Source organism: Simochromis diagramma, unplaced genomic scaffold, assembly GCF_900408965.1.
Source record: "Simochromis diagramma unplaced genomic scaffold, fSimDia1.1 OVJJ01000603.1, whole genome shotgun sequence".
Lineage (NCBI taxonomy): Eukaryota > Metazoa > Chordata > Actinopteri > Cichliformes > Cichlidae > Simochromis > Simochromis diagramma.
Window position 1 is genome coordinate 10509141 of NW_024387414.1, and position 26992 is coordinate 10536132.

At 39.3% G+C, this 26992-nt stretch overlaps 1 protein-coding gene and 1 long non-coding RNA gene across 3 annotated transcripts in view; both read right to left on the reverse strand.

Moving 5' to 3' along the window:
• Positions 1-287: 287 nt before the first annotated feature.
• insyn1 (inhibitory synaptic factor 1) overlaps positions 288-26992 on the reverse strand; it is a 45318-nt gene continuing 18613 nt past the window's right edge. For both annotated transcript variants that reach the window (XM_040011240.1, XM_040011241.1), the window contains exon 3: positions 288-1229. In XM_040011240.1, the coding sequence (XP_039867174.1) occupies positions 411-1229 (819 nt within the window). In that variant the 3' untranslated portion in view covers positions 288-410. The remainder of the gene's footprint in view (positions 1230-26992) is intronic.
• LOC120721139 lies at positions 14129-21113 on the reverse strand. Its single transcript, XR_005693121.1, has 2 exons — positions 18962-21113; positions 14129-18385 (listed from the first exon to the last, which is right to left on the reverse strand). It is a non-coding gene; the product is annotated as an uncharacterized LOC120721139 (long non-coding RNA).

Consider the following 26992-nt stretch of genomic DNA (forward strand, 5'->3'; position numbering starts at 1 on the left):
TCCACATTATAGCAATTTTTAAGTTATAGTGTGGTGTGAGGAGTGGAAAATAAACTTTTCATATTTTTATTCTTGTGATTTTGAGCACTTAAATGTTCTGGTAAAAATGATTGTTTTTTTTAATCTCTGAAATCATTTGAAATAATCCAACATGTTGAGTCCACTCAGTATGTGTTTTAAAATTAGAACCTTTTGATCTGCCTCTAACTTTTCACCCTTTTGATCTGTTTGACTTCAATTCATCATGTTTTCCCTGAGCCTCAGAATGACTTTATGTAGTCAAGTGATTTCCCATATATCATTTATTTATTTAGTAATTAATTTATTTGTGTATTAATCTATGAGCTATGTATTTAATATTAAATAATGCACAGTCCTTCATGAGATTTTACGATAAACTTCGGGCTTTCTCAGTGGTCCTTTGTTTTCTGTTTGGTTGGAATATAGGGCAGTACAGTTTGGGTGCTCTTGTCAGAGACAGTTTGTGTGCTGCTATTTCGTAACAGTTTTTTGCGGCAGCCGGGGTTTAAGAGACCTTTCCTGGGTAGTGTGTGAGCTCCTGTCGTCCCCTTCACAGGTGAGGAGACATAAGAAGGGTCCAGACAGTTATGGAGGAGTGAGTGCTCAGAGGAAGAACGTTTGGGGGCAACTGAGCTGGCCAGGAGGCTGGGCTCAGTATCGCTATCTGGTGTAGCATAGCCACTCTTATCCTCTTGTAACTCCTCTTGCTCCTCCTCTTCATCATCGTCACAGCACAATGCATGGTACAGAATTTTGTCACTGAAGCGGACTCTTTCTCTTGTGCCAGAGGTACGGGAAGTCTTGTGGCTGTGCGTGGAGCTGCTGGCCTCCTCGCTCGATGAATCTGGAGTAATAATGCGTGGCCCATTGGGGATGGGCAGCCCGCCATTCATCTGAGAGTAGACAGACGCAGTGGTGGGGGGTGGGGTGGGGGTTTGTGTTTGGGTGAGGTTGGTCCCACGACCCATCTCCTGCTGTGGATCTCCTGGTTGCCCGCAAGATCTGCGAGCGGCTGCACCAGCAGCCTCCAGATAACTGCAGAACTCCCAGCTGTCAGAAAGGACATCTGCATTGAGGAAGTCCAATCGGAAGGCCTCTCCCAAGCCCCGCTCACTGCTGGACGTGCTGCTGGCTGTGGCCACGGTCCAGTCATCTGGCTCCAGGTCAAAGTCAAAGTCAGACGTTAGTTTATCGATTTGACCCACCACCTGTGAAAGAGAATAAACAGTTTTAGGTAAAAGATAGAATGGGAAGAGAGATTATTTTGATCCAGATATTATTATTTTTTAACCTTAACAGCCACAAAGATCCAATCATAAATCTCTGAACAATGGTTCATATATTTAAGAATTGCTACTAAATTCTTTATGTTGTGCCAAGATTTCCAGAGAATGAATCAATAGCCAACTGTAGTGACTTTTACCTCATGACCTCAAGTTAATGATAAACTTCTCTAAAGCTAATGGATTAGTTGAAGCAATATCTGGTGCAATTATGTCTCTCTTAGATTGAATTGCATTTACTTTCCTAACTCCTGTTTTGGAATCAAGATCTAATTCTACTTCTTGTTAGTTTACGACCAAGCGCTTACAAAAATTCAACTTGACCTTTACTTTATGTTTAGTCCTATAGTAAGTAGCATAAAGTGCATTTTACCTCCAATATGTCATTGTTATCATTTACCTCCAAAGGCCTCTGTGTCCAAAGGTAAGCTTATGAAGGCAAAATAATTAGGATAAAAGCTAAAAGTTACATTTCTGAAAAAATGATGCGTAATAATGTATATTAAGCTTTATATACATAGAAAAAAGTGCACGTATCACCTGCTCTGTTTTGGCTGGACTTTTATATGCTAACATAATTAGAACACATAGCATGTGCACTTTTGCCATTTTTGCATATTTATGTCATGAATGCATATTGAAAAAGAAATATTTTTGCACTTGTAGGAAAAAATGCAAAGAGGGATAATGGTCTTACTTTTTGCAGACACAGTACATGAATAGACAGACTCCAATTATATGAAATCTCTAGATGTTTCGCATGCCCCTGAATTGCCCCCCACTGGGAAGTTTAACAAAAGCCAACATTTACTCAGAGTTTGCCTTTACAGCTTGCCATTACTCTCCTTTCATCCATAAATCTATACTTGTTTGTTCATAGTTTGGAAATTGTCTTTATTTCCACCAAGGTTTTCCTCAGACAGGTGTTAAAAAATTTGCTTCATGTTATATTAAGACAAAATTAAACAATCCTTTGGAATGAGCCTGTAGCATGAAAGAGACTTGAGACAGAAAAGGCACCACGTGCACCAAAGAATCCTCTCAGCCCAAGCTGTGTATCCTAAATCCAGTAGCTGATTCATTTTAAAATGAGATAAACCTTCTTAGACCTATAGCTTTACAGTATGAACCCCTAATCCAGTGCTTTTGATGCCTGCACTTTGATGTTAATTGTAGTGCTATTGTAATGCCCATGTCAAACAAAATAAACTCAAATGTTCACCTGCTGCACAGAAATGTACCACAAAAGCATTTCATTTATTGTTACCTCAAAATTAACCTCAATGCCTTTGTCATCAGCAGCAGTGTTGAGTGTTTGATGAATAGAAAGCACTTCAGTGGAAATCATGCTGGTTTGCTGACAGCACCTAAAATCCGAGCCCTCTATACTTGACATTTTAGCACCTTTAATCAGCATGTTCTGCTCTCAACAACAATCTATTGTGAAATGAAAACACTCAGCATTCATGTAGCTTGTAAATGATACATTTCCCCAAACTATTCAGCAATTAAGCACAGTGTTTTGAACTCAGAAAACTTTTTTTTAGAATGTGTACACCTCGATTTGCCCTGTAATTGCTGCCGAACAGCAGAGAAAGTGTAGTTTCACCCTGAGATTTGTTGAATATCATCTCTTTTCGCCCCCCTATAATTATTTGCAGTGCTTGCTTCTTTCTGACTCTTATGACTACAAAATGAGTATGCTTGTATCAAAAACTCCAAGTCTTATCTCTGTATGTGGAATTGCTATTGTAATTCATTCTTTGTCCAACTTCAAAAGCTGTAAATTCAAACTTGCTGCTCGTGTGCTCAATAAAAAGCTTAAGAATAAAACTGAATAAATCTTCCATCCTAAATTTGGCTCAAGCATGGTTAGATTCTCCTTGCTGCTGTTTTATCTCAATCCTGAATTTTTCTTGGTGCTGATAAGTCAAAGCACCTGCATTTTGAATCTGGCTGCATACCTCTGCACGCACAGCATTGGCTCATCTGTCAATGAGCTTCTCTGCAGATCTGCCAGTTATGGCATCGTGCACCTCATGAGTACCTGGACTGTGCTTTTCCACTGGCATGCTGCCCGGAGGGAACTAGGCTGTATGAATCCTCTAATCCTTGAATTACTCCACCTGTTTGCTGTGTGATTTGCAGACTTTTACTCATGGAGCTGTTAATGTAAGATGTTTTCAGGGCCAGCGGAGTCTGAATAGCTTTGTTTACTTGATTGCAAAACCTAATTTAATCAGTGTGTTAAAAGAATAGCTATCAGATGTATTTCTCAACCCTGCTATTAAACCCGAATTTATTATTGTTTGGTTAGTAGTTATTGCCATGAGCAACAAGTCATTTTTATATATCTTCTAATTTGCGTTTAAACAGATGGAGCACTTACAGCATACCGGGGTAAGTTCAGAGAAAGGTAACAGGTAATGCACAAATCGAGATTCTAGTTGCCAAATACATAGTGTTGCTGTACCTCTGCAGTGACCCTGAACCTGCTTATTTTCTATTTTAAAAGGCATTCCTGCATGCTTCAACTGTTTAGCGTGACCTCTCCCTGCAGTATGTAGTGGGCTAATTTAGCTTGATAACAGTTTCAGCCTGAAGGATCTGCTGATTCTTTTTGTCACAATGCTGCACATGCTCAATGCAACAACAAAGAAGTCTAGTCTCTGCTTTTTTTCCCTCCAGAGTGTGTGATGAAGGATCTATGGATGGAATTGGATGAGAAGATTATTTTAGCACAAAGGATGAATGAACACATCAGGAACAAGTTATTAACACTGTGCACAATGTGTTGGAAATAGCAGATGCATTATGAGAATGCATTATGAAGTAATTATGAAACGTGTAACACGGAACTTTATCTCATGTGGACATCACTGCACGTGGGTTATTAATCATATACTGGAAAAATAAATAAATGAAAGCATTCCAGAGATCATGTACACAAACAAGCTATAACCCCCCCCCTGTCTGAAACATAGGCCTACAAGGTAAATAGTGGTTAGCTCATAAGGTGCTTATATTGAGTTCTCTTTTGTTTTTATTTCCTCCAAAAATGTAAAAATTCTGGAAGCTTAAAGTTGTGATAAACCTCTGGAGTCAGGCTGTGTATCCCCAACAGACTTCACGGCACATTCATACTACAAAGTTTATGATGCGGTGATGGCATATCCTTGTGACTGAAAAGACTCCATTTGCAACACAGTTAAGCAGTAATGTATAGTATAAGCATGGATATAAAGTGCTGGGGATTAGACTTTAACTTCAGTCTATAATTTTCTCTCCATGCCTCTGCTGACAACTTCACTTACTTGCTTTACTGTAAATGCTGTCTTATAGAAGCTATTAAAAAGTATGATGACTATAACAATAACTATGATTTTCTGTGTGGGAATGGTAAGCAGAACATGATTTGTTTATTTTAGATTAACGGTTGCCCAGGAAGAATCGCACACACAAACTGAGTAATAAATAGTAATTTTTTTTTTCTGTTTCATTGCACACTGTCAGCCAGCAGTCACAAGTCAATTGTGAGCATATCACCTGATCAACAGAGAGTTGAGTCATTTCAAAGCTCTCTGAGGTGCTTTAAAAGAGAGGCTGCCTCAATAGCATCAGGCGAGGTTTTATTACTGTACCTCAACACCTGTCTGAAATGATGGTCTGGGTAATTGAGGGTCAGACTGAAAGAGGGCACCCTCCAGCCTTGTCTGTAACAGAAAGGCAGAGTGACGGAAAAGACAGGCAAGGATTATCTAGCACAGATTTGTGTAAAAACTATTAATGAAGCCCCCCCCTCAGGAGTGGTGATTTTTCTGTAATATTCAGCACCACCTGGTCTCTTGATTTATTTATTGTAGCTGGGCATCTGATTTCTTTCTCCCAAAGTGAGTGTCTTTTCTCTCTTACGGCTAATTAAAATTGTACCAGAACATTAGTACTGTAACATTTTTTCCCAGATCTGATGTTTAATGTGTTGTTGAAAATTTCAGACAGAGGTCAAAATCAGCAAATGTGAAAATTTAGGTGTGAAATTGCCTCTGATGAGGAGGGTATATTTACCACATGTTCTAATCACTCAGTTGGTCTTTAAGCAGATGTTTAACTGGAATTGCTTGTTTTGATGCGCATTGATGGTTTTCTGTGTGGAAAGATTTTTGTTAGCTGTCTAGTAAACAGATGGGAATTACAATTCTTTGCAAGTCTTACATAAAAGTGCATCTTTAACATGTTTCTAATGATGCCAGTAGAAAGGGTATCTGGTTTTCCATATGCATTACATATTTTAGTGTTTACCAGAAAGTAGAAAACAGCTCTGAAATATGCTATCAGTAGCAATGCAGTTTGTACATATGTAAAAAATAAATCAGGTGTGAGTTACCAAAATAAATGAGACATAACACCCTCACTGGGTTCATTTGAAATGCACGCAGTATGAGTGAATTTTCTGTGGATCACTTCATTACGCTGTGTTCAAGTGGCCTCTCTCCATCTGTTCCTGTGCCACCCGTTCTTCCAGGAGTCATTTTCAGAGCAGACTGAGAGAAGTTTGCAGTGCTTGTTCGTTAATTATGCAGCATCCAGCGTCTAGCATAGCTTCGCTTTTTTTTTCATGGGAAAATCTCAAATGTTCAGAGGCGCTATTCAAACAAATCTAAGTGTTATTTCTTTCTCAACATGTCACAATAGATTTCCAGCCCTCCACTGTGCAGCACTTTCAGCACTGAAAGCGGTTAATGCCAGTTAGGAAGTCTCAGCAATTATCAAAATGGCCTTGCATGCTGGCTTTGTAAGTAAAGGCTTCACAAATATTGTTTTAATGCAGTTAACTCCAGCAGTTTTGCAGCTCCTTCTTACTCTGTATCCTCTCCTTATTTCCCCTCAATTGAATTCTCCTCAAGCCGAGAAGAGGGGGGCATCCAAGCCACTCATATTTTTGTGATATGGTTTATCTTATCCCCCAGAACCTAATTTATCATCCCCGACTTCCGCTGAAAGGACATATTTACCAGATTCACTAGCAAAATTGTCCAGTGACTTGTAAACTTGTGCAGTCTCTTCCAGACATCTGTATTCACTACTGGATAAAATGGAATTCTGGGAGCATTTTAAAATTTGTAATGTACTGAACATTACCCTGCTGTATGTGAAGAACATGCAAGTATTTCATATCTGCACAGAATGTTGCTTGGCTTGAGAGTTTAGACTTCATTGAGTAAAAGCTTCGGGCAGAACTTTACACATGACATTGTTTGCTTGGAGTGTGATTAGGGTTGTGCATCGGGGCAGAATAATGCAGTACCATTGATAACAACCTAACCACAGTGTCTCTGTTTCAAAACGGAGCAAACTACAAACTAATTTATGAATCACTTTAATAAAGCTTAACATTTTTTCAGCTGCCCTTCAGAATATATTTTTCCAGACTGTGTGAACTTAGGTTAATGCAGAGGGAATAGATGCTGCATCATTCCCCCCTAATCATATGCATGAAAGGAGACGGGGCTGCTTAACAGAGGGTTTGCAAATGTGATTCAGATGACAAATGAATATCCGTTACTCTTCATGTCAGATAATATGCACACGCAAGCAAGGTCTTGAAAAATCTTGTGTAACATAAAAAGTGGATGAGAGACAAGAGCCAAAGCATTGTCTAGTCTCAGTTTTGTTTTTTTGTCTTGTCAGATCCCCCAGTTTTTATTTTATTTACAGTTGAATAAAAATGTTTTCAAACATACAAAGAAAATCTGTTGATATAACAGGTGTGAAATACTTCCGTTGTGCTGCTTTGCCGTTAGCTTCCCCCATGTTTCCTCACCTCTCCTGCTAGGTGTGCTAAAGAACAACAGTGATTTGAACAGTTCATCACATTGTTACAGTATCTTATTTATGGTTTTGAAACTGGAGCAGATAGTTATCTGATCCAAATCAGTGCAGTTTGGTGCATCCCTCTAATCACAGCAGAGTCAATGGTGTCGCTGATTTACGGTATGATATATAATACATTAAGTATCTTGACAGACCTAATTTCAGCTTATTTATCACATCAGAATTTCCCCCCTAAAATCTGTATTGACATCTTACCCCAGAAAAACTATTATCACCCAGTGTGTAACTGAATCATTGTGCCACTGATCTTGGACCGTTCTGTGGGACATGTTACAAAAATTAAAGAAGACCTACTTGAGATCGGTTAGCTTCTCATGCATTTCCGTTGTACAAAATTCCATAGTACTTTGTACTAGCCAAGTATATTGAGCATGGTCGGGATTTGAATACAGTTCACTCTGCAGACCAATGAGTCACTGGGCAGAAGACATTACAGACAAGCTAGGGGGACCTGATTAGGGTCAGGCCATCTTGATTGCTCAGATGTATTGCTTAATGTTGGCACAGGGATAAATGTCCTTTGAAGTGTTCGCTGGAAGCATTTGGTGTAATTATCCTGTCATGAGAGGGGCTATAAGCTTGAGACTTCATTAGGCACATGCCTGCTGCTTTTTCATCTTTTCTCAAAAAACACTCATCTTTATGGAGGCCTTAAAGTGCTAAACAACGCTGTGATGAGCATACGGCCAGTACCTCCTGACAACTCACTAATCAAAAGCATCATTACAAACTTCAGCACATAATGGGCCTCATTTATCCCTGTGGGGCTTTAGAAGAGGTGGGCTTCTGAAGTCCCTGTAGGCCTGGACAATCAACCACTTCCTTAGCCAAATTTAGGTCATTAGACTGTTAGACTGGACTGTCTTATATTCGAACTCTATGGCAAATTTGGAAGGTTTATCCTATCATACTTCGAGAGGCTATGGGTTGTACAATCAGTGAGGGAGGAAAATGGGAAGATTGTCTTCCAGCAATAGGGAGGTAGCAGATGCAGCATGTGTTGGTGCTGGCAGAGCACACTGATCATTTATTGAGGTTCTCCTTCATTGCTTCTATCCGTGTTGAGAGGCCTAGTGCCGGTAATGACCAGAAAAAGATGGTAGGGCCACGCTACGGGGCTCCTCAGTCTGTCTGCTTCCTTGAGATAGCAGGTGGATTAGGCCTGTGTACCGTCAGGTCATGCTGGTCACATGCAAGGAAAAATGGATCATGTGAGTGCAGTCAGGCCACACTGACCCATTTTAATGACTCAGAGTTTTTATTAGCAACATGGTGTCTTTCTGTCAAAGGCCAGTTAAGGTGTAAAGCGATAGTAGTTTATGTGTGTTTTTGTGGGTTGGGTTGAAGGGTAAATGTATTTGACCTGCACTGGAAAATGGGGGGAATCTCTTGGGCAGAGGGTAGAATACCACAAACTGCAAGTCTGTCTCCATGCCAGCCAATAAGCAGATAATAAGTGTATCCCGACGAGGGGGAGGGGGGGAAATACACAGTCCATTCTATAGCTGCATGCTTATCCCATTTTATGCCAATGACTAATCATAATTTCAATGTTTTAAATAAATTTAGATTTAGCGTACTTACAGTTGATCTGATTTGTTACAGTAACAATTTCTCATGTAATTCCTACTATGGCAGTAAATTGGTGTAAACGTGTTACTACATTAACATATCACAGCAGAATATAAACACATTTTCTGGGCTGTCAAAGCTCATTTGCATCAGACGATGTGCATAGTCGAGCAAACAGTTAATGTTGATGGAATATTAAATATATACCCATCTCATTACTGACTGAATTAATATGTTGAAATAATTGAAGTTGGGTGCATCTTGGGGTTTGAGTTATTTATTTGTGCTGTATTTTAGTGGAGAGCACCGAGTGGTAGTCCAAGCTTTACATCGTTTGAAATGGTTTTGATCAGCATTGGCCAAAATAGTCAGGCAAACAAAGATGTATATCTGCATGTTAGTCTGCATCTTCTAAATTTGTAAATTCTAATAATCACTTGTAAAACACCTCAAAATCAAAATTATTTTATGAAAAGAAACAGGAAACAGATGCATGAAGGGGCGGACAGATTGAAAAGCCAAACAGAAGGTGAAAGACTGGCAGGGAAAAAAATCATAATCTTCATGCAGTTTTATTTTTACTTTTAACTTATTTTTTTTATTCTTCTGTCTGCTTTACTCCTGCTTTTCTATCCATCTGTGAGGACATATTCATACCTTTAAAAATATGTTCTACAATAAAACACCATTTGCACCTCTCACATTACCACTGACATGCAGATTCACACATTGCCACAGATCCACACCTGCTCTCTTTCTGTAATTAAAAGTCCTTACAATGCAGTCGTCTTTCCTGGGTTGTGGCTGAAAATATTGCCTAACAACATATCAGTAATGAAGCAGGAGTTACTTTTTTCCCCCCAACTCTAGGAGTGTAAATGGAATTGCAAACCCAGCACACCAAGTTGCTAAAAAACTACTTTGAAGACAAAGGGTTTTTTTTAAACAGGAGACAACATGTTTTTTCTCTTTCCTTACAAGAATCTGTGGTCAAATCTATCAGCTCAGTTAGTGGAGAAGTCGAACAGGCAGCTGTATGTGTGGTCAGCTTTTGAAAGATCTGATATGTGGATGTGTAAATCTCAATGACTCCACCCACACAGCTTGCTGTTAATCACCCGTGTATCATGTATGCCAGCAACTGAACTTTATTGCAAAATGTCTCATCTTCTGCCAAGACAATGGGTGGTCTATAAAGCCTTTATCATATCACAATATTTCAAGTACAGGTGATTACAACTTGCAGGCAGCAGCATTTATAAATGTATGCAAATTGAGGACATTTCCATCCTTCTTTTCCAATAAGCTACGGCCATTAACATACTACCTAATTTTAAGTGTCAATCTCTTGAAATAAGGTGCCGGGAGCAGCAGCATTATAGTGCAATAGTAGCAATACAGCACAAGTCAAATTTAAGCACAAACGTAGATGGGGTAGTGTTTTTCCCAGAAAGTATAAAATAACTGCTTAAAACTTTAACATAACAAAAATGAAGGTAACTTAAGCCTGTAACTCTTCAGGAACCTCATAAAACATTAAAAGTATTTTCTGCTTGTAATGATGTAACTCTGAGAAAAGTCTGGGAAAAGCCGGGCTTTTTAACCAGTTGCTTACAGCCCTGCTTTACCACCGTATAGTAATGATTTCGATCCACTGTTTGCTCTTCCTGTCATACCGAGTGCAACTAGCGGTAGCATTTGGTGGAGTCTAGTCTGCAGTATGTGCATTGACAGTTCATTGTGATAGTATATATTTTGAAGAATGTATTAATACTTTGGACAAACCTACTGAAAACTGCACAGAAATACCATTTTCATATCATGAAATGCATTCTGAACTATTCCAAATTCATTACAAGCAACATTTGTACCCCTACAATATATATTACACACTAAGTACTGAGAAAGTAAAAGAAGCTGAGAAACAGTGGTGTCTGACAGTGCATAGTTGTTCTCTTCCTTTATTCAATCCTGTCTAAAACAGTAAATAAAATCAAGCAGCAACATCAAAACAACATAAAAAGGATGCCTTATTACCTCTACCAAGTAGAAAGGTCTACTAACATGCACTGAGCACAGGGGATTATGTTCCTCCACCTCTTTGTTGCTACGTTATTGGTGCGAAATTAGTTGCCTCATACTAGATAAATGTGATTTGTTAGGGTCAGTGTTTGTTAATAATCTTTGTGTGTGATTTAAGTGATTTTTAACAGCTTTTCATTGTATGGCCACAGAACATTTTCTATTGTATGTTTGCATGGAAGTTTAAAACAAGCCCATTGCTGATAATCAGTGTCAATAAAGTAAAAATGGTAATGTTTTTCTGTCCGATTGATTATAAATGTCAAACATTCATAAATAAATAACCAGTAACACTATCTATATATTTTTACATAATGAATCTGCCATGATGACAGTCTCAGTAATTTAAAATATGAAGTCTTGACCAAACATTGGGCTAAAGTACGATAAATCAACAGACTACTTGCTGCATGTTTCAGTTCACTGTGACTTTCAGTTCACTTGTTCTACGTTTCATTTTGTTTTAACATAAGCTTAGTTTCCATTGCAGCTAAATGTTGTCTGACAATGGCTGAACTGTTCGGGGCTGAGAGAGCAGCAGCTAACCCTACTATTAATACAGGGCATGCAATCAATATGCCAGTGGCATTTCTAGGTTTCCTTGGCCTGCAGCGCTTATCTTAATGGGAGTGTGCTCCCATTTTCTTTTATAGTGTGAACACATATATCATTACCCAACAAATATAGCTAGATCTACAGGCCTTTGTGAAAACACTGAGGCACAGAGGAGAAAAACCCCCCCAAAAACTAATGCAATTTATTTTTATTTTAACCTTCTCTCTGAGCCTTTATGGAAGCAATGATGGACCTCAGGAATATTCAATTGCTGTTTCACTTCTGCTCCATCTTCTTTGGCCTTTAGTAAAGATTGGCTAGCCAGTGTTTGTGGCAGCATTATTACTCAGAACCATACCACAGAGGATGATGCGGTGTGCATTAGTGGGCAGAAACACATTTCTGTGGAGAAGCATTTTCATTCATCCTCCTTCAAGCTTACCTGGAGTTTCCTTGAAATGATACATGCTTAGTCAGATAGTGCATTGTCCTACTAAAAGAGTGTGACCATGTTCAGGTGCAACTGCTATGCCAGCCAAGGATGAATAATTTGTAGCTCCTGAAAACTTTGCAGCTGTTTGAAAGCAAACTCATACAATATGGACAATGACAATCTTTGCCAGAATGACAAACGCTAACCTGCTAATCTCTATCATAATAAATCAAATCATCTTATGACCACATTTTTAACTCCTGTTGTAGATCAACTCTTTTTTGGGGGCTACACTGTTTACCTGGGGAAAGAAAGTCTCTTCTGACCTCTTATCAACAAAGCATTTTCATCCGCAGCCCTTTAACTGTGACTCACTGTCTGGAGGAGTGAGGTGTTTAAAATAAGCGTGGTATCTTACCTTCCCACAATAACCGCTATGCTATCCTATTTACAGTGATATATATTATCTAAAGGTGTTATTGACATAATCCTCAACTTTAAAATAGTTCCAAAAACACACATCTAAAAAAGACACATCTCATTTAGTACAAATACATTTCCACAGTAAATACGTGATCTTTCAAAAGAAATGTCTTTGTAATAATTGTGCTAGTTTCCCCTGAATCACAGATTGAAGCAGAGAACCCTCTGCACTGAAGGCTTCAAGATATAACAACATGTGCCTGCTCTATTAAGAAAGACACTGCAGATTAAATTTGTGTACTCGTAAAATGTTTGTTTGAGCTCTTACACCCAAATGAGTTTTACTTGCTGAGGTGCTAGCACTTATGAACCAGAAAATGTGCCCATATCTCTGTGAAATCACCCTGGCTTCTGTTACTGTGTTCGCAATGTCCAGTGGAACAAATCAATGATTGCTCTCTTGATGACCTAGAGAGAGTTTTGACTATATTTTTTTTTTTATAATAGAATTGTTCTTGTGAACATTTAATACTTTTACCATCAAAGGTAGAGCCCAGTGTTTCTCTTGCAGGTGTGAAACAGCAGCATCATTATGCTGGAAATCAAACAAGCTAAGACCATGCACTTACACATGCTTTGACTGAACGATGATAGCGCCCCTCCTTCCCCACCGTGGTCATGAAGTAGGCCACAGATATTGGCATGGCTTGCTCTCCTACCTCTTTCTCTCAAAACAATTTGTCATTGCTTCCAGGGTTCTGCCATTTCTATCTGTGACAATCTGTAGGGCGGTCGCCTCAGAGAGTGACAAAACCTGTCACAGTGCGTCACTTTCACTCTCTCTTTGGCAAGCGGCAGGACATCTTTGAGTTGGCAGCACCTTTATCAGATATGGCAGTTCCTAAAGCTCTGCCTATAACAGCAGGCAAGTTGGAGGAAAAAAGCTGGTGACTTTACAGAGACCTATTTGCAAACAAAATCACTGGGAGACATTTCCCACAAGGCACCATCTGGCTGCCACATATACCTGCCTCCATCACTCCCTTGCCACCACCGGGTTTCCTATTTATAGGAACTCTCCTGTCCACCCACCCAAAGAATGCATCTTGTAAAACAGCAACTAAAATCTAGCAAACTGTAGATATTCCTTCAGGCAATCAATCATCAGGGTGACAGATGTCAACACATCTCCCCCTTAATGTGTGGATAACATCTTCTTAACAGTCTGCTGTCGCTAACAATGGAAATGAACAAGCAGCCGGCTTCTTGCCAGACTTCGCAGAGATAGCAAGTCCAGCAGTGACCTTCTTTGTCATTATCTGAACTCTTCTCCTATATTTAACTTGGCTCTAAGTCGTGAGACAAACTGTGAAAATGACAGAAACGCCTAAACTGAAGGTACCGTGTATGATATAATGTTTGTGTATTCCGGATTTTCTTTAGCAGAATTTGCGATGATTTTGGAAGTCAGCTGTCAACCATCATTGAAGTATCAGAATTATCAATAAAGCAATTAGTGTTTCTGTAAGCGTTGTAGGTTGCATTCTGATTATTGGTATTATGTTATTGAACGTGCATCCCCAAACGAGCAAAGAATACTGAGAGCGAAACAGACGTGCACTTGCAAGCTTGTTAGACATTTGCAGTATTTTGATATGGTCCACAGTGACTACGTTTTGAATGCTTTAAGGACACTCACAGCAATGTACTACTTTGATTGGAATGCTGAAATGTCAAATATAATTAAACTTAAGCAAATAAAAACTGCAAAATTCATCCTGACTAATAGATGTTCTCTCTGCCTCCATGCACTCTTTATCATGTTTTTATTTGCACATTTCACATATCCTCCCCTTTAGTTTTTTTCCTAATCCAAGGTTTTATCATCTGAGAGCAATACTGAACTTTAAACAACTTCCAATGTAAAATACAGCCTATGAATTAGTCATCAAAATCCAGATGTTTTGTCATTGTTCCCATTAAGTAAAAGCCTCTTTCTTTCTTTCTCTCTCTCTCAGTTTTGGATAGATTTCATCAAGCGTCTCGTCAAGAGAACAATTAGTCAATGTGCATGGATCGGTTCCTTTAATTACATATTGAAATACTACCCATAAACCCAAAAACATATTGATTACGTGCCTGAAATGAGGCAAGAATACATATATGTCCCCCTTGGAGAAATATCACAGCCTATTTTCTGCTTAACAATTCTCTTGATTTGTGATTTAATGTGTCTATCTCTTTCTGTGTGTGTGTGTCTCTTGATAATTATATGTTGCCGAGTTGGCAGGGAAACACGATGGTGTTTGGAGAAGCGTTACCTCGGTCACACAACCCCTTTGGGCAAAAGGAGCCTGGTAAACACATCTCACAAAAGTGAAGGGAAAGAAAATATTTAACTAGGACAGTGTTTTATTGCATATTTAAATAAATAAATAATTTAAAGAATACATTTAAAATTAATATATTCATGACTCATTTGTTTTATACTAAGCCAGAAGTCTGCCCTCGTGCCCTTTGTGGACTGTCAAGCTCAAATACGGCATAGTAGACAGTTTAGGGGCAAGAAATCCACGGCTACCCAACCCAAATATCTTCTGAAGTCTGAGGGGGATAATGCTGTCTGTATTGACCTCTGTAAACTCTCCTGCTGAGTTCTTGGTCTTAGTCACTCATTTTGAGCCTCATTGAATAAAAAAAATAAATATGTTTTTGTAAATCTTTAATAATGTTTGAAAATGGAGACTTAACAGTGGTATTGTTCAACTTGTCCATTGGCTACCAACTGGCCAACCACAATTGTTTCACAGTCAAACCCACCTCACCTTATCACATGCAGTTTTTTGCAACCAAGATGGTGACCTCATCTTAAAGCTTAAAGCAACTTGTGATGTCACAGTAGCCATGTCAGTCGTTCATACTGCCCCTGGTTTTGCTGTGGTAATTATAAAACCAACACACACACAGTGCAGTGGGGTTCCCTTTACCTGCATTCTCCAGGGACATTAAAAGGGGCAATTACAGCAGACAAATAACCAATGTACAGTGAAGGTGAACGACAGGAGAGGCAATTTCCCATTCTTTTCTCCTCTCACTTCATCTCCGTTTCATGCGTTGAATTTCTAGTCCATAAACAGTGGGCCCATTGTACTGTTGTGTTGACACAAATTGGAAAGAGTGACGAATGGAGATGTATTGTTCTACGTAAAGCATATTCATCTTTTCAATAAACTTGGCTTTGGCAAGGGAAGAGAGAGTGCGAAGTCAGGCGCAGCATGTAATTAGTTGGTAGAGGTATGGTATGAGGGCCTTGTTGAGCCATCTGTGGAAAACATTTTTGAGGATCGTTCTGACTGAGATTTTGTCGCTTCGTTGTCTTCACCTGCACTTGTCCATGACCCCCTCTCCTATATGCTTTGCTTGCCAGCAAATCCCATCCTCCAAATCTACTGTTTGCAACTCTGCATGATACAACAATCGGTGTTCGCCAAAGCACCTTCTGATGCATTCTCCTCGCTTTTCACACACACCGTTCTACAAGGTTCCTGGAAACATTTGAAAAGGGGCTTCATTAATAATCCATGGATTTTGTGTTCATGCATAAATGCGGCGCCAACCTACAAGTGCAAGTCCGTAGTTGGCCACTGTTTTGACACCTTTCATGGGTTTCTCGCTCTCTTTCTTGCAGCCGAGCTTTGATTGATGACAACAAAAGGAGTGGTGAAATCTGAGGGCTGGATGGAGAGATAACTGACTGGCTGAGAATGACTCAGTCTGTAGCACAGAGTCAGTCTGCTGCAGCCTGGAGGAAGAGACAGCAGTGCAAGAATGAGAGGGAGCAGGAAAGGGAGAAGGTATCACAGGGTAAATGAGGCCTTGCAGTTTGGTAGTGCACATAGCTTCATCATCCTTGGCTCATGTTTGGGAGGCAAACATGACTGGGCTAATGTTGCTTTATTTGAGGAGAGAAACATCACAGAGTCAGAGTGATGTGACCAAACACACAGCAGGGCCTCGCCAGCAGCATTCTATCTAATCAATCTGCTGTGGGAGGACAGAAAACACACAAACAGCATGCACTCACAGAACACACACACACAACACCCCCCCCCCCCCCCCCCAAAAAAAAAACAAAACAAACAACAACAAAAAAACAAAACAAAAACAAAACTACAGTATATACACACGCATTCTCATACTCATAGCTAAACTCATATCTTCTGGCAGATACTCATGCACCCACACAAACACATGCATCAATCACTAGCTCTTTTTTCCCCTATAAAATAAAAAAACACTGTCATAAAGGCACAACGGATATATATATGTACAGTGCACGCCAAGTCAGACTGACTGCCAGACTGGCTCATGTTACTTTGATCCTGATGGGAAATGGTGATTATTTGAATGGCAGCATGTCAATCTGACCTCAGGGTTATTGAGATGTTTTTTTTTAATAGACCAGATATAACCCAAAAAAATGCATATGGCAGCCCTGACTGCATCTATGACATCATCATGCAAATTCCCCTCTTACGTGACCTTGGATTTATCTGCACGGGCTCAGAGAACACGTGATGTGATCAGGTCAGTCACGACAGAAAAAAATTTCCCCATCCCTTGGCCCTTTGTAGTCATCGCTTATGAATCATATTTTTTCTCAAAAGGTGATGGCTGCCAGTAATGTTATACTGGTGGTAGGTGCAGTGTGGACATTGGTGTTGGGGGCTCTGGCGTGCTCTCCCTCTTTAAATAGCCCCAGATCTAATCTGCAGACAGCAGCAGAGTTCTGACAGATCTTGCCTTGGTGCCTCCTCCCACTAGGTGACACATTCTTTATTTATTTTTGCTCTCCTCCGCTCTGGTATTCACTCCATGGAGCACTAGCCCCTCAAGCTATTGTCAGTTCTGTTCTCCATCCATGTCTGAAAAACCAAATGGATTTACAGGGTTTACTGTCAACCCCTCCCTTTTTCTGGGCTTATGAATGTGGCACAATCTTCTCTTTCCAATCTTTTATTTCCACACTATCTATCCCTTCATTATGACTTGTTCCTTCTTCACTTTGGGCCACTCCACTGACACTGCCTTTTCTTTGTTTGAGCATTTCTTTTCCGAAATGAATATAATAATATGTCCTAATCTGAGCATGATATAGTAGAAAATTATCTTAATAAATAAAGTTTATAATGCATTAACGGTTCTCATGAGCGTTTTAAACCTTAATACAAGTGAGTGCCTCTTTTTTTCCCTTTACAATCAGTAAAAACCACAATTCTCTCATTACTCTGTAATAAAAATGATAACGTAGGTCTAACCTTAATGAAGTATTCATTTTAAATCAAACTAAACCTAGCCAAAATGTAACTATCATCTTGGTAGATCGTAATATGTATTTGTTTTCCAAATGGAGATTGACAACAGCGATGACAAATAATGTCATCTTGTTAATACGGGTGTCAGATCAGGAAATAGTTGTTGTTCTGAAGGGCAGTAATTTCGTTAGTCAGTTTGGAGGACTTGAGTGGTTGACACCAATGTAAAGCTTCTGCTCCCTTAGGCTGCAAATCCTAAAATCTGCAGTGAACATCACTTGTCGGATATAATCAATGCAAATTAATAAGTGGTGGTAAAATTGACATTTTCAGTTGCACATTTTTCATATACTAGATAGAAGAAGCACCTTAAGTGGAACCGCACACTTTATTATATGGCTGAGAAATGACCAGATCTGCAGATTATGATGGCACATAGAAAACTGTTCGCGCCATGCAATTCTAGTCAAAAAGCTGCCATCATTTTATAGTAGTGAGATATTTTCCTTATAATCTGTGTGAAGTCACTGTTCAGTATCAGGTTCACTATTGCACAGCCACAGTTCTCAAAAAGTTTGGGAGCAGAAATTTAAATAAAAACTGAATGCAATGATTTGCAAATCGTATAAACCCATATTTTATTTACGATAGAATATAGAAAACAAATCAAATGTTGACAATAAGAAAATGTGCAATTTTAAGAAAAAAATAAGGCCATTTTAAATTTGATGACAGCAAAACATCTCAGAAAACTTGGGACATTGGCATGCTTACCACTGTGTAGCATCCCTCGTTGTTTTAACAACAGTCTGTAATTGTCTAGGAACTAAAGAGAACAGTTGTTGGACTTTTCAAGGAGGAAAGTTGTCCCATTCTGATGTAGGATTCTAACTGCTCAACAGTCTTCTTTGTATTTTCTTTTATTTTCTTTTTGTTGCTCCAAATTGATTAAATTGGTAAAAGGTCTGGACTGCAGGGAGGTCAATTCAGCACCTGGACTCTTCTAATGCAAAAGCCATGGGTTGTGTGATTTAGCATTATTTCACTGAAATATGGGAAACCTTCCATGAAAAAGATGCCACCTGGATGGGAGCATATATTGCTCTAATAGCTGTATACATCTTTCAGCATTGATGGTGCTTTTTCTCATATGAAGGCTGCCAATTTTATAGACACTAATGCACCCCTGTACCATGAGAGATTCTGTCAGAGTGAGAGGGTCCTTCACCACTTTATCCATGTTTTCCAAAAAGAATTTCTGAGTTTGACTCATCTGACCAAAGAGCAGTTTTCCACTTTGCTTCAGTTCAATTTAATTGAGCTTTCCCACAGAGAGGATGGCAGTGTTTCCTGCGTATGGGTTCTTTTCATGATAGAGCTTTCACCTGCATTTGTGGATGCAGGTGAACTGTGTTCACAAACAGGGATATCTGGTGTTTCAAGTGTTCCCGAACTTATGCAATCATTCCCATGACAGAATCATGCCTGTTTTATTGTTTTTTGGCCTTTATGTGCAGAGATTTCTCTGGATTTTGATTTTTTTTAGATGATGACTCCAAAATGCTTTTCTTATATCAAATTCAAAATAAGATTTTTTTCATGCAAAGAGTTCTTGTTAAACCTTTCACGTTTTCTTTTTGTATTGTAAATAAATATGGGTTTATGACATTTAAAAATCATTCTGTTTTTATTTTCATTTTAACAGCATCCCAACTTCTTTTGGAATTTGGATTTTAAAAGCCCTGCAGAGACTGGCGTTAACTAAGGTGCAGACATGAAGTTGGCCATAAATAAGTGCAGTCACTGTAGAAATGCCTTATGAGGAGTAATACCTACTGTCTATGCTCCAAAATAAATTAGCAAACTGGCAGGAAAAGCAATATTTCTTAAACTATATTTTTTCAGACTTTGATTTCTTCATCCCAGAAAAAACAAACAATTGTCAATTGCGAATAAAGATTCTGAATCATACAAATTTGTTGGTAACATCAAACCAACATGCACATTTTTTTAGTCTGTTTCTGTCATTTAAGGCAAGTAGCCCTCCATTAATAATTCCTGCTAAGTTTCATCTAGGGGCTTAAGTGTTCAGGCAAAAGTAACCACTGCATCAGCAGAAGACTTCAAAGCCACTAGATAATCCTAAGGCAGTGGTCTTGTCATGTGTTGCCTTTTTAGCTGTTTCAATGTAAATACTGTACATACCACCCCTATTTATTCTGTGGTGACAAGCCTGGAAACGAGCTAATATACAATGCCGCATCATATCTTTGCTCTGCTTTTCCGTGTTTTAGTAAAGGCAGCGACCATGTGCACTCTACTGTGATCAAAGACAAGAAAACAAAGACTATAGTTCTACTTTATACATTTGTGTGATGACGTGGTGAAATCCATTTCTATGAGATATTCTCTCGACCCTCCTCACTCCATGCACAATTAATTTGATACAAGCTAGAAGCGTAAATCCTAGATGATTATGCTGTGTTCAGGACAACAGCAATGAATATTTTCATCTTCCCAGGACTCAAGAACAGCAGGAGATGAGGAAATTAGTTTTGTTGTATTATGTAGATGCCTGCTCATTTTGCAGCATCGGCAGGATTCAGCAGTTGAGACGGCGGTATTAGGGATGGGGTGGGAGGTTAGGCAGTTAAGGTTGTTAACAGTAAAGCACACATCAAATTTCACAGTACACACTTTCGTCTCATATTTTATTTGTTTTTTTGGAATGAGAGGTATTCCACGTGTGGTCTGTGGATGATTGTCAGATTGAGTCTCTTGGGCAGTATATTATTGGAATAAGAATATAATCGTTGCAGACCACCCACTCTTCTCTCCTTAGACCACAAGCACAATTAAAGGCACAGTCTTGCAAGCTGGGAAGTGGCCAGCTGTTCTGGGTTAATAGATGGGTTTGGCCAGACGTCTGCGAGGTGACCGCTAGCTGGCAGCCTGCTGCTGGATAAGGTTGCAGATTGTAAGTGGACATGTACTTTGCTTCCCTCTGTGTGCAGTTGTCGCTGAAGATGATGAAGCACCCTGAATTTTCCCTCCTTCACTGTCTGCAGCTCTCTTGTCTCGCCCTTATTCTACCCTTCCTTACCCTTCTTTCACTAGCCAAGGCCGAAGCAAGCATGCTGACACGTAGGCACTATCCTACTGTACCAGCTCCCTGACTTCAGACCCCAGATGGAGTGTCTCTGTTGACTCAGGGGAGTTCAAGGACTGAAAGAGCATGATAATAAGAAAAGCAGAGCATGAGAGAGATTGCAGAAGGCAGAAACCATGCCCTTTCATAACCCACGTCCCATCTTTGAAAAGAATAACACATAGTGTCAACAGTGCTTACTTGGCACTGTCCTACTGTACTTATACTTGCACTTGCCCTCAAACCTGGAGTTAAATCAGTGAAGGCACAGTCATGATCCACTTTAACCTGGAATCACATGAAAGGGCATGCTAAAATATGTACATTGCTCTAAATATTCACCCAGTGTGTCCTGGTTACAGCTATTTCTTATTTCAGCACTGCTCTGCTTAGCTTAGTGGTTTCATTTGGCATCTGCTCTCATTACCAGAGCAAAAAAAAAAAAAAAGGAAGGAAGAGAGAACAAGACGGGGGGTTGGTGTGTTCGGTCAGGCACTAATGTTACTCTAGCTTTTCCTGTAGTTGTTGGAGTAGTCTTGTTATTGGTGTTGAACTGAGGCCTTGGTCAGAAATGAACAGTCCTGTGGGCTTCAGGCTGCACGAATAACTAGCGAGGGTTCCCATCCAAGCACTTAGAGTAGAATGAATTATCCATGTGTTACTTTTATGTTATTAAAAATCAAAGATTAAAACATGCTATGTTTGATTGACAAGTCTTTTAATATGCACAAAGGGTTACCATTAATCACAACACAACAGTTTTATTATGTAAAAAGTTTGTCTACATCAGCAGTGTCTGTAAATGTTAGATTACAAAAAATTCTGCATTCAGAAATACGATTGATCGGGAAAAACAAAATGCTGATTTTTTTCCATCTGCAACTCTTCAATGATGTATGTGACTATACTGTATCTGCTCAATTATTTACATAGTCAAACAAATGGCTGGGCTTCAGAAGTGTTCACTGCATCTAATGCAAAATGAAAGGAAATCAGAGTATGCTAGTGGAGCAATAAATAATAGGTAATGTTTGCAGAGTGTCTGATAGATCCCATCAAAATGCATATGAAATATTCATTTAATGGGCTACACTTTATTTGGATAGTCCAGTGGTGAAAATCGGCATCCCATTAAGTGACTTTAATGTGTCGCTAAAATGCCTAAGGTGTTTCAAAAGCTGCTCATAATTGTGTGAGAAGGAGTCAATATATCTCAGGGCTACAGTTAAACTTATGGTTCGGGTTACTTTAGTTGTACGATGTTCTGAAAGCCTGAAAGCTTTAATGCAGTAAAAAAGAGGGAGGAATACAGGAGCGGAGTCTCTTGCAGCTCTCTTTGGCTTTGCACTGGCCTTATTAGTATTCTGTCTGCAGCAGAGGACAATGGTCTAAATTTAACCAGAAAAATATAAGGAACTGGCCTCACCATCTTTAAGAGAACAGAGCTGACCAGACCTGCATTGTTCCCACACCTGCTGGAGGATCAGTGTTTGTGTTTTTTGCCTGTGGTCATAATTCCAGTACTTGAGCAACAGTCCTGTATCTGGACTGGATTGGGTGCTTCTAATGACATGCCTCAGTGCTGTTGGCAGGGTGCTTCAGGCCCACACTTACACCAGCATATCCTACTGTTGTATTGCTGGGATTTTGCTCAGAGATGGCTCATTAATAAATACGTACTCTCTCAAGCTGCATGTCATTATTGAGATACACTGATTAGTAAGTAAACTTGAAAATGTATCTCAAGACCTCCAGTATGCAGACGATTGTGATTGGTAAACTTGTGTTTACAACTGCAACCATTAATAAGTCAGCACTTAGTGATAGGTATTGTATATAACCAATTTTAAATTGGTTCCAGTACCAGACTTGTCTGCACTAAATTGCTGATAAACACCTAGACAACAGTAACGGGTATCTGTTAGGGTTAGAATGTTACATATTCAAGAAGACATTTGTTTTCCAGCGGAAAGGTTCTAATTGATGACATTTTCTGCAGGTATCATTTTCCTCTCTCTGACACATCACAGGCATCGAAGAGATGATGAATCATGGGGACAATTCAGAAAAAGTCAACAATAATATTCTTCACGTCTTAACAACTACTCCTTTTACAAAAATCTTTGAGAGTAAAAGGCCAGTAAAAATCATTTTTTCACAACACCTGCCCAATAGCGCTTAAATAGTTACCTGGTCCAAAATGCTACTCTGTTTTACACAAACGCAATGGCTTGTTAGGCTTATTGAATCAAGAGCAGGCTGACATGAAAAATGAAATAGTTTAAGCTTAGTGTGAGATGTCTAGACTAGTACCAATAAGAATGTCAGTGAGGAGTATCTATTGATAAAATCCTAACAGTACGCAAATAGGACAAATGGAATAAATGCAAGAAAAAAGAAATCAGAGTATTCTATGTAATGTCAGAGCAGCCATAGCTTTTAGTCACTCATCTTTCTATTGTCACCCTGAACATGTCACTACTGCCAGATAGCAAAGGCATATCCTCATGCAATCACTGCAGTCCACCCAACTCATTAGCCTCCAGATATCCAGCACTGATCTCAGAAACTTACCGTTCTGCTCCGAGTAATGAAAGTGGCGATAAATGGAGAGCTATGTGGGGAGTGGGAGAAAGTGAAAAAAGAAAGAGCTTCCATCTATCAATTAAATGACAGGGGCCAGAGTGTACGTGGTGAATTAAGAGAATTCGATGGCCTATTTTTCCTCTCACAATGGAAATCATCAACACTAAATAGAGCAATAGCAGATGAAGGCAGGAAATCCAATAAAGTATAAAATAGATGGAAAATACAGCCACTGGCTGCCGCAAAAGTTTATAGCAGGTTTGTCATGAGAAAAATTCTCTTCTGCTTTAAAACGAAGTGTCACTATAAGAAGTTGCTTAGATGCGGAGTGGTGCACCTTTCATCAAATTAATGGTGTTGCTAAATTGAACTGCTATGTCAGATTATTTCTTTCTTTATTGCCCTCAATATTGTGAGCACACACCACCACTCGCAAAGGCCAACATTTTCTCCAGCAGTTCTGAGCAATGAAACACTTCTGACAGTTATTTTGACAATGTGGTGTGAAAGGAGGGTAAGAAGTGGGTGGGTGGGCTGTGTGACAATGTTGTTAGCAGTGCCAGAGCTCCTTTTTCCATCCTTTCCTTGAAGCTTGTTTTCGCTTTTAGTGGTTCGATGCCCCTCAATGAGATGATACCCGAGGCAGCCTCCATTTGTTTGTTTTTGTCTTTCCTCTTTTTCTTTTTTAAGATTATCAAACTGAAATTATCTGCTGCTTTTCCCTTTGTCTATCAAAGTGAGTTACATGCATATTGAGAGTGCAAAATAAAATCCAGTACATTGATCTTTTTGGATCAGAGGTTAGTAAAAAAAATCAAATAATTTGCAACCTCTGTATATCTTATTTAAATAAACTGTTCACAATGCCTGCATATATTATTTATTTAATTGTAATTTTGTTCAGGGATGTGGTAGAACGCATTTTGAAGCCCCACATACAGATGATGTGTTTTGATAGGCTATGTAGCTTAGTTTAGCTGTGAAACAAAGTTTATTCCTCAAGGATATCCACTCGTGTCCGAGAGTTAGAGATCAATAGTGTATCCTCCGCCTCTACTAGGCTCACTGATTTTTAAAAAAAGAAAAAGATGTATATTTGTGAAGTGAAAGTAGCATTTATTGATCTTTATCCCTTTTTTTTTGTGTCCAAGTGCATAAAATCTGATGCAATCAATTTTAAGTAATTACTCAGATTGCAATTTTTGCAGCAAACAGCATGACAGGTCAGATGATATGTATGAAAGAAATGTACGATGAATAGTATTAAGCCAAAAAACATGTATTAAAAACTGTTAACCCGTGTCAGTAATAGTAACCACCTCTACATTATCTATCATCCATCCACCATGATTATCTTATCTATTAAGACAGCCTCAGAAATGAGAAAAGCCATAGTTTATGGCTGGTTTGGTACTCCTTTCCACTTTGTGAGCACAAACTCATACATATGTATAGGCTTAGGCAGGCAGGCAGGAGTGGGCTGAGAACAGCATGAGGCTGTGTTTTGCACTGTGTATATCTAATTGCCTGACCACCAACAGTTATAGCCAGATTCAAATCCAACACTAAATGTTTCCTGAGCTGTTCCCTGCTTCCCAATCCCAAAACCAATCTCCCTGGAGCCCCATGGTGGCGGGGCAAAGGCCCATCTACCTGTGGCGCATAGAGGCCGCAGTCAACCTTTAGCAATCTGTCAATCAGGCAGTGACTGTCAGAATGAATTTCAGCCCATCAAGCCCCTGCTACTTCTCCTGCAGAAGTTGGCTTCAGAATCCTTGCCCAACTGCCAATGCTATGTCCCTGCAATTAGGCTGAGGAGAGGTAATGGTGTCGCCCTCCTCCAGGTGTCTGGATGGGCTGCATCTGGTCAAAGGAGGATAGGGATGTTGACAGAGTGCACATTTCTCAGAGGTGTACTTGTACAGGAGTGCCACAAAGCCTTCATGTGGTTACGTCAAAGTAGCAATTTAAAAAAAACAAATCTTTTTGCTCCAGGCATCAATTAGTGGAGTTAAAGAGCTTTGTGTGAGATTTACATTCACAGCTATGTTATGTTCAAAGGTCATCCTGTCTCCAGCTTGTTTCAAAGCAGAGCATTAAGAAAAGGTTTTAAAATTACAATCTTTAACATGTCTCTTACTCTTTTATTTACATATGAGGCCTGATGGTTAGATGCCTTTCCCTGAACTTCACTGACAATAAAGTAGAACTAAATGTAAAAGAGTTTTTTTTAAGGTATTTAACACTTTGTAACAAGTTATTAAAGAGTTAAGAATTAGCACCAAGTTATCTATCTTTAATACTTTTTAGAGCATCATAGTGACAGCTCAGCAAAGGGGCTTTATCTTAAACAGAATGAGAGGGCACATACATCAGAACAAATTTGTATGTTAAGTGCTGTATGTACTATATGCACTAATATTTTATAAATATTACATATTAAAAGGAATAAAGGATCTCCAGTAAAAGTCATTGTGACTTTAAATGCTTTTTTAGTGTTTGCATTGTCCTTCGTAATTTAAACGTACAGAAAACACAGATCCCTTTAAAGTGTGTGTGCGCTATCATAAATTTAGCCACTGGCAGCCCATTTAATATTTCCTCCATTTAGGTCATAGCAGATGTCATTGACTAAATGTAGACCACTGCTATTTATGGTTGTTACAAATGACTGTGCAAAGCATTAGTGACGCAAGACAGATGGATCCGATGCTTCTTGGGGGCAAAGGACTTGTGAATTCCAGTATCAGTTAAAATATAAGTAACGTCTACAAACAAGCAAGTGCACAGATGGGTAAAGAGATTTTTTTTCTTTCTCCTTTGTGAACCCTGGCAAATATGCTTTGATTAACAACCTCTAGTTGTCAGAAGCTGGAATGACGTGTTAAATGGATAGCTGTTTATTTTTATTCTTATTATTTTTTGAGCATCTGCAACTGACTTGCAATCATAGAATTATGGGATGAACTGCTGACCCTCTGGCTCATGCACCCCAAAGAGACACACCCACCCTTTTTCAGAGCTGCGGCTCTGAAAAAGAACTGTTGTCTGCAGGCCAAGAGATAAGCCTTCGCTGTGTCTGTCTCTCTTTTCTTTTCCCCCCGTCTGTCTGTGGCTCCACCTCTCTCCTCTTCGATTTCACACTGCCGCCTTTTCTACTTCATCTCTTGATTTTTAGTCTGTAAATATTTTCTCTCCACAGACAGACCCCTATACAGTCTGTTTTGGACGTCGGATGCTGTGCTGTTCTGTGTCCTCGTCTTCTTTGTTTTGTGCTGACAGATGCCTCCCCAATCAAAACCACCAACGGGTGACCTGTGTCTTCACCCTCACCTGACTCTGAAAGTCCTGACTTTGGGCAAACCACTCCATCAAGCTGCCCTCTTTGCAAAAATGAACAGCTGATTCTAGAAGTTATAATTTCAGCTATGACCTTAGCAGCCGCTCCTGAGGTCATCAGTGCAGCTCAACTCTGCTTCATCATTCCTCACCACCTCCTTACAATCCATATCAATGGCTCTAAAGACAAACAAGGACGGCCTCTAAACATTAGGACAATTAGTCACGTAGTTTGCCTTTTGGGAATTCACAGATGCACACAGAATTGGTAATAAACCTCAAGCAGCAGAATGAGCTTTACGATTTATGTGGTAGTACAAAAAAAATGTATGACAGTCATTCC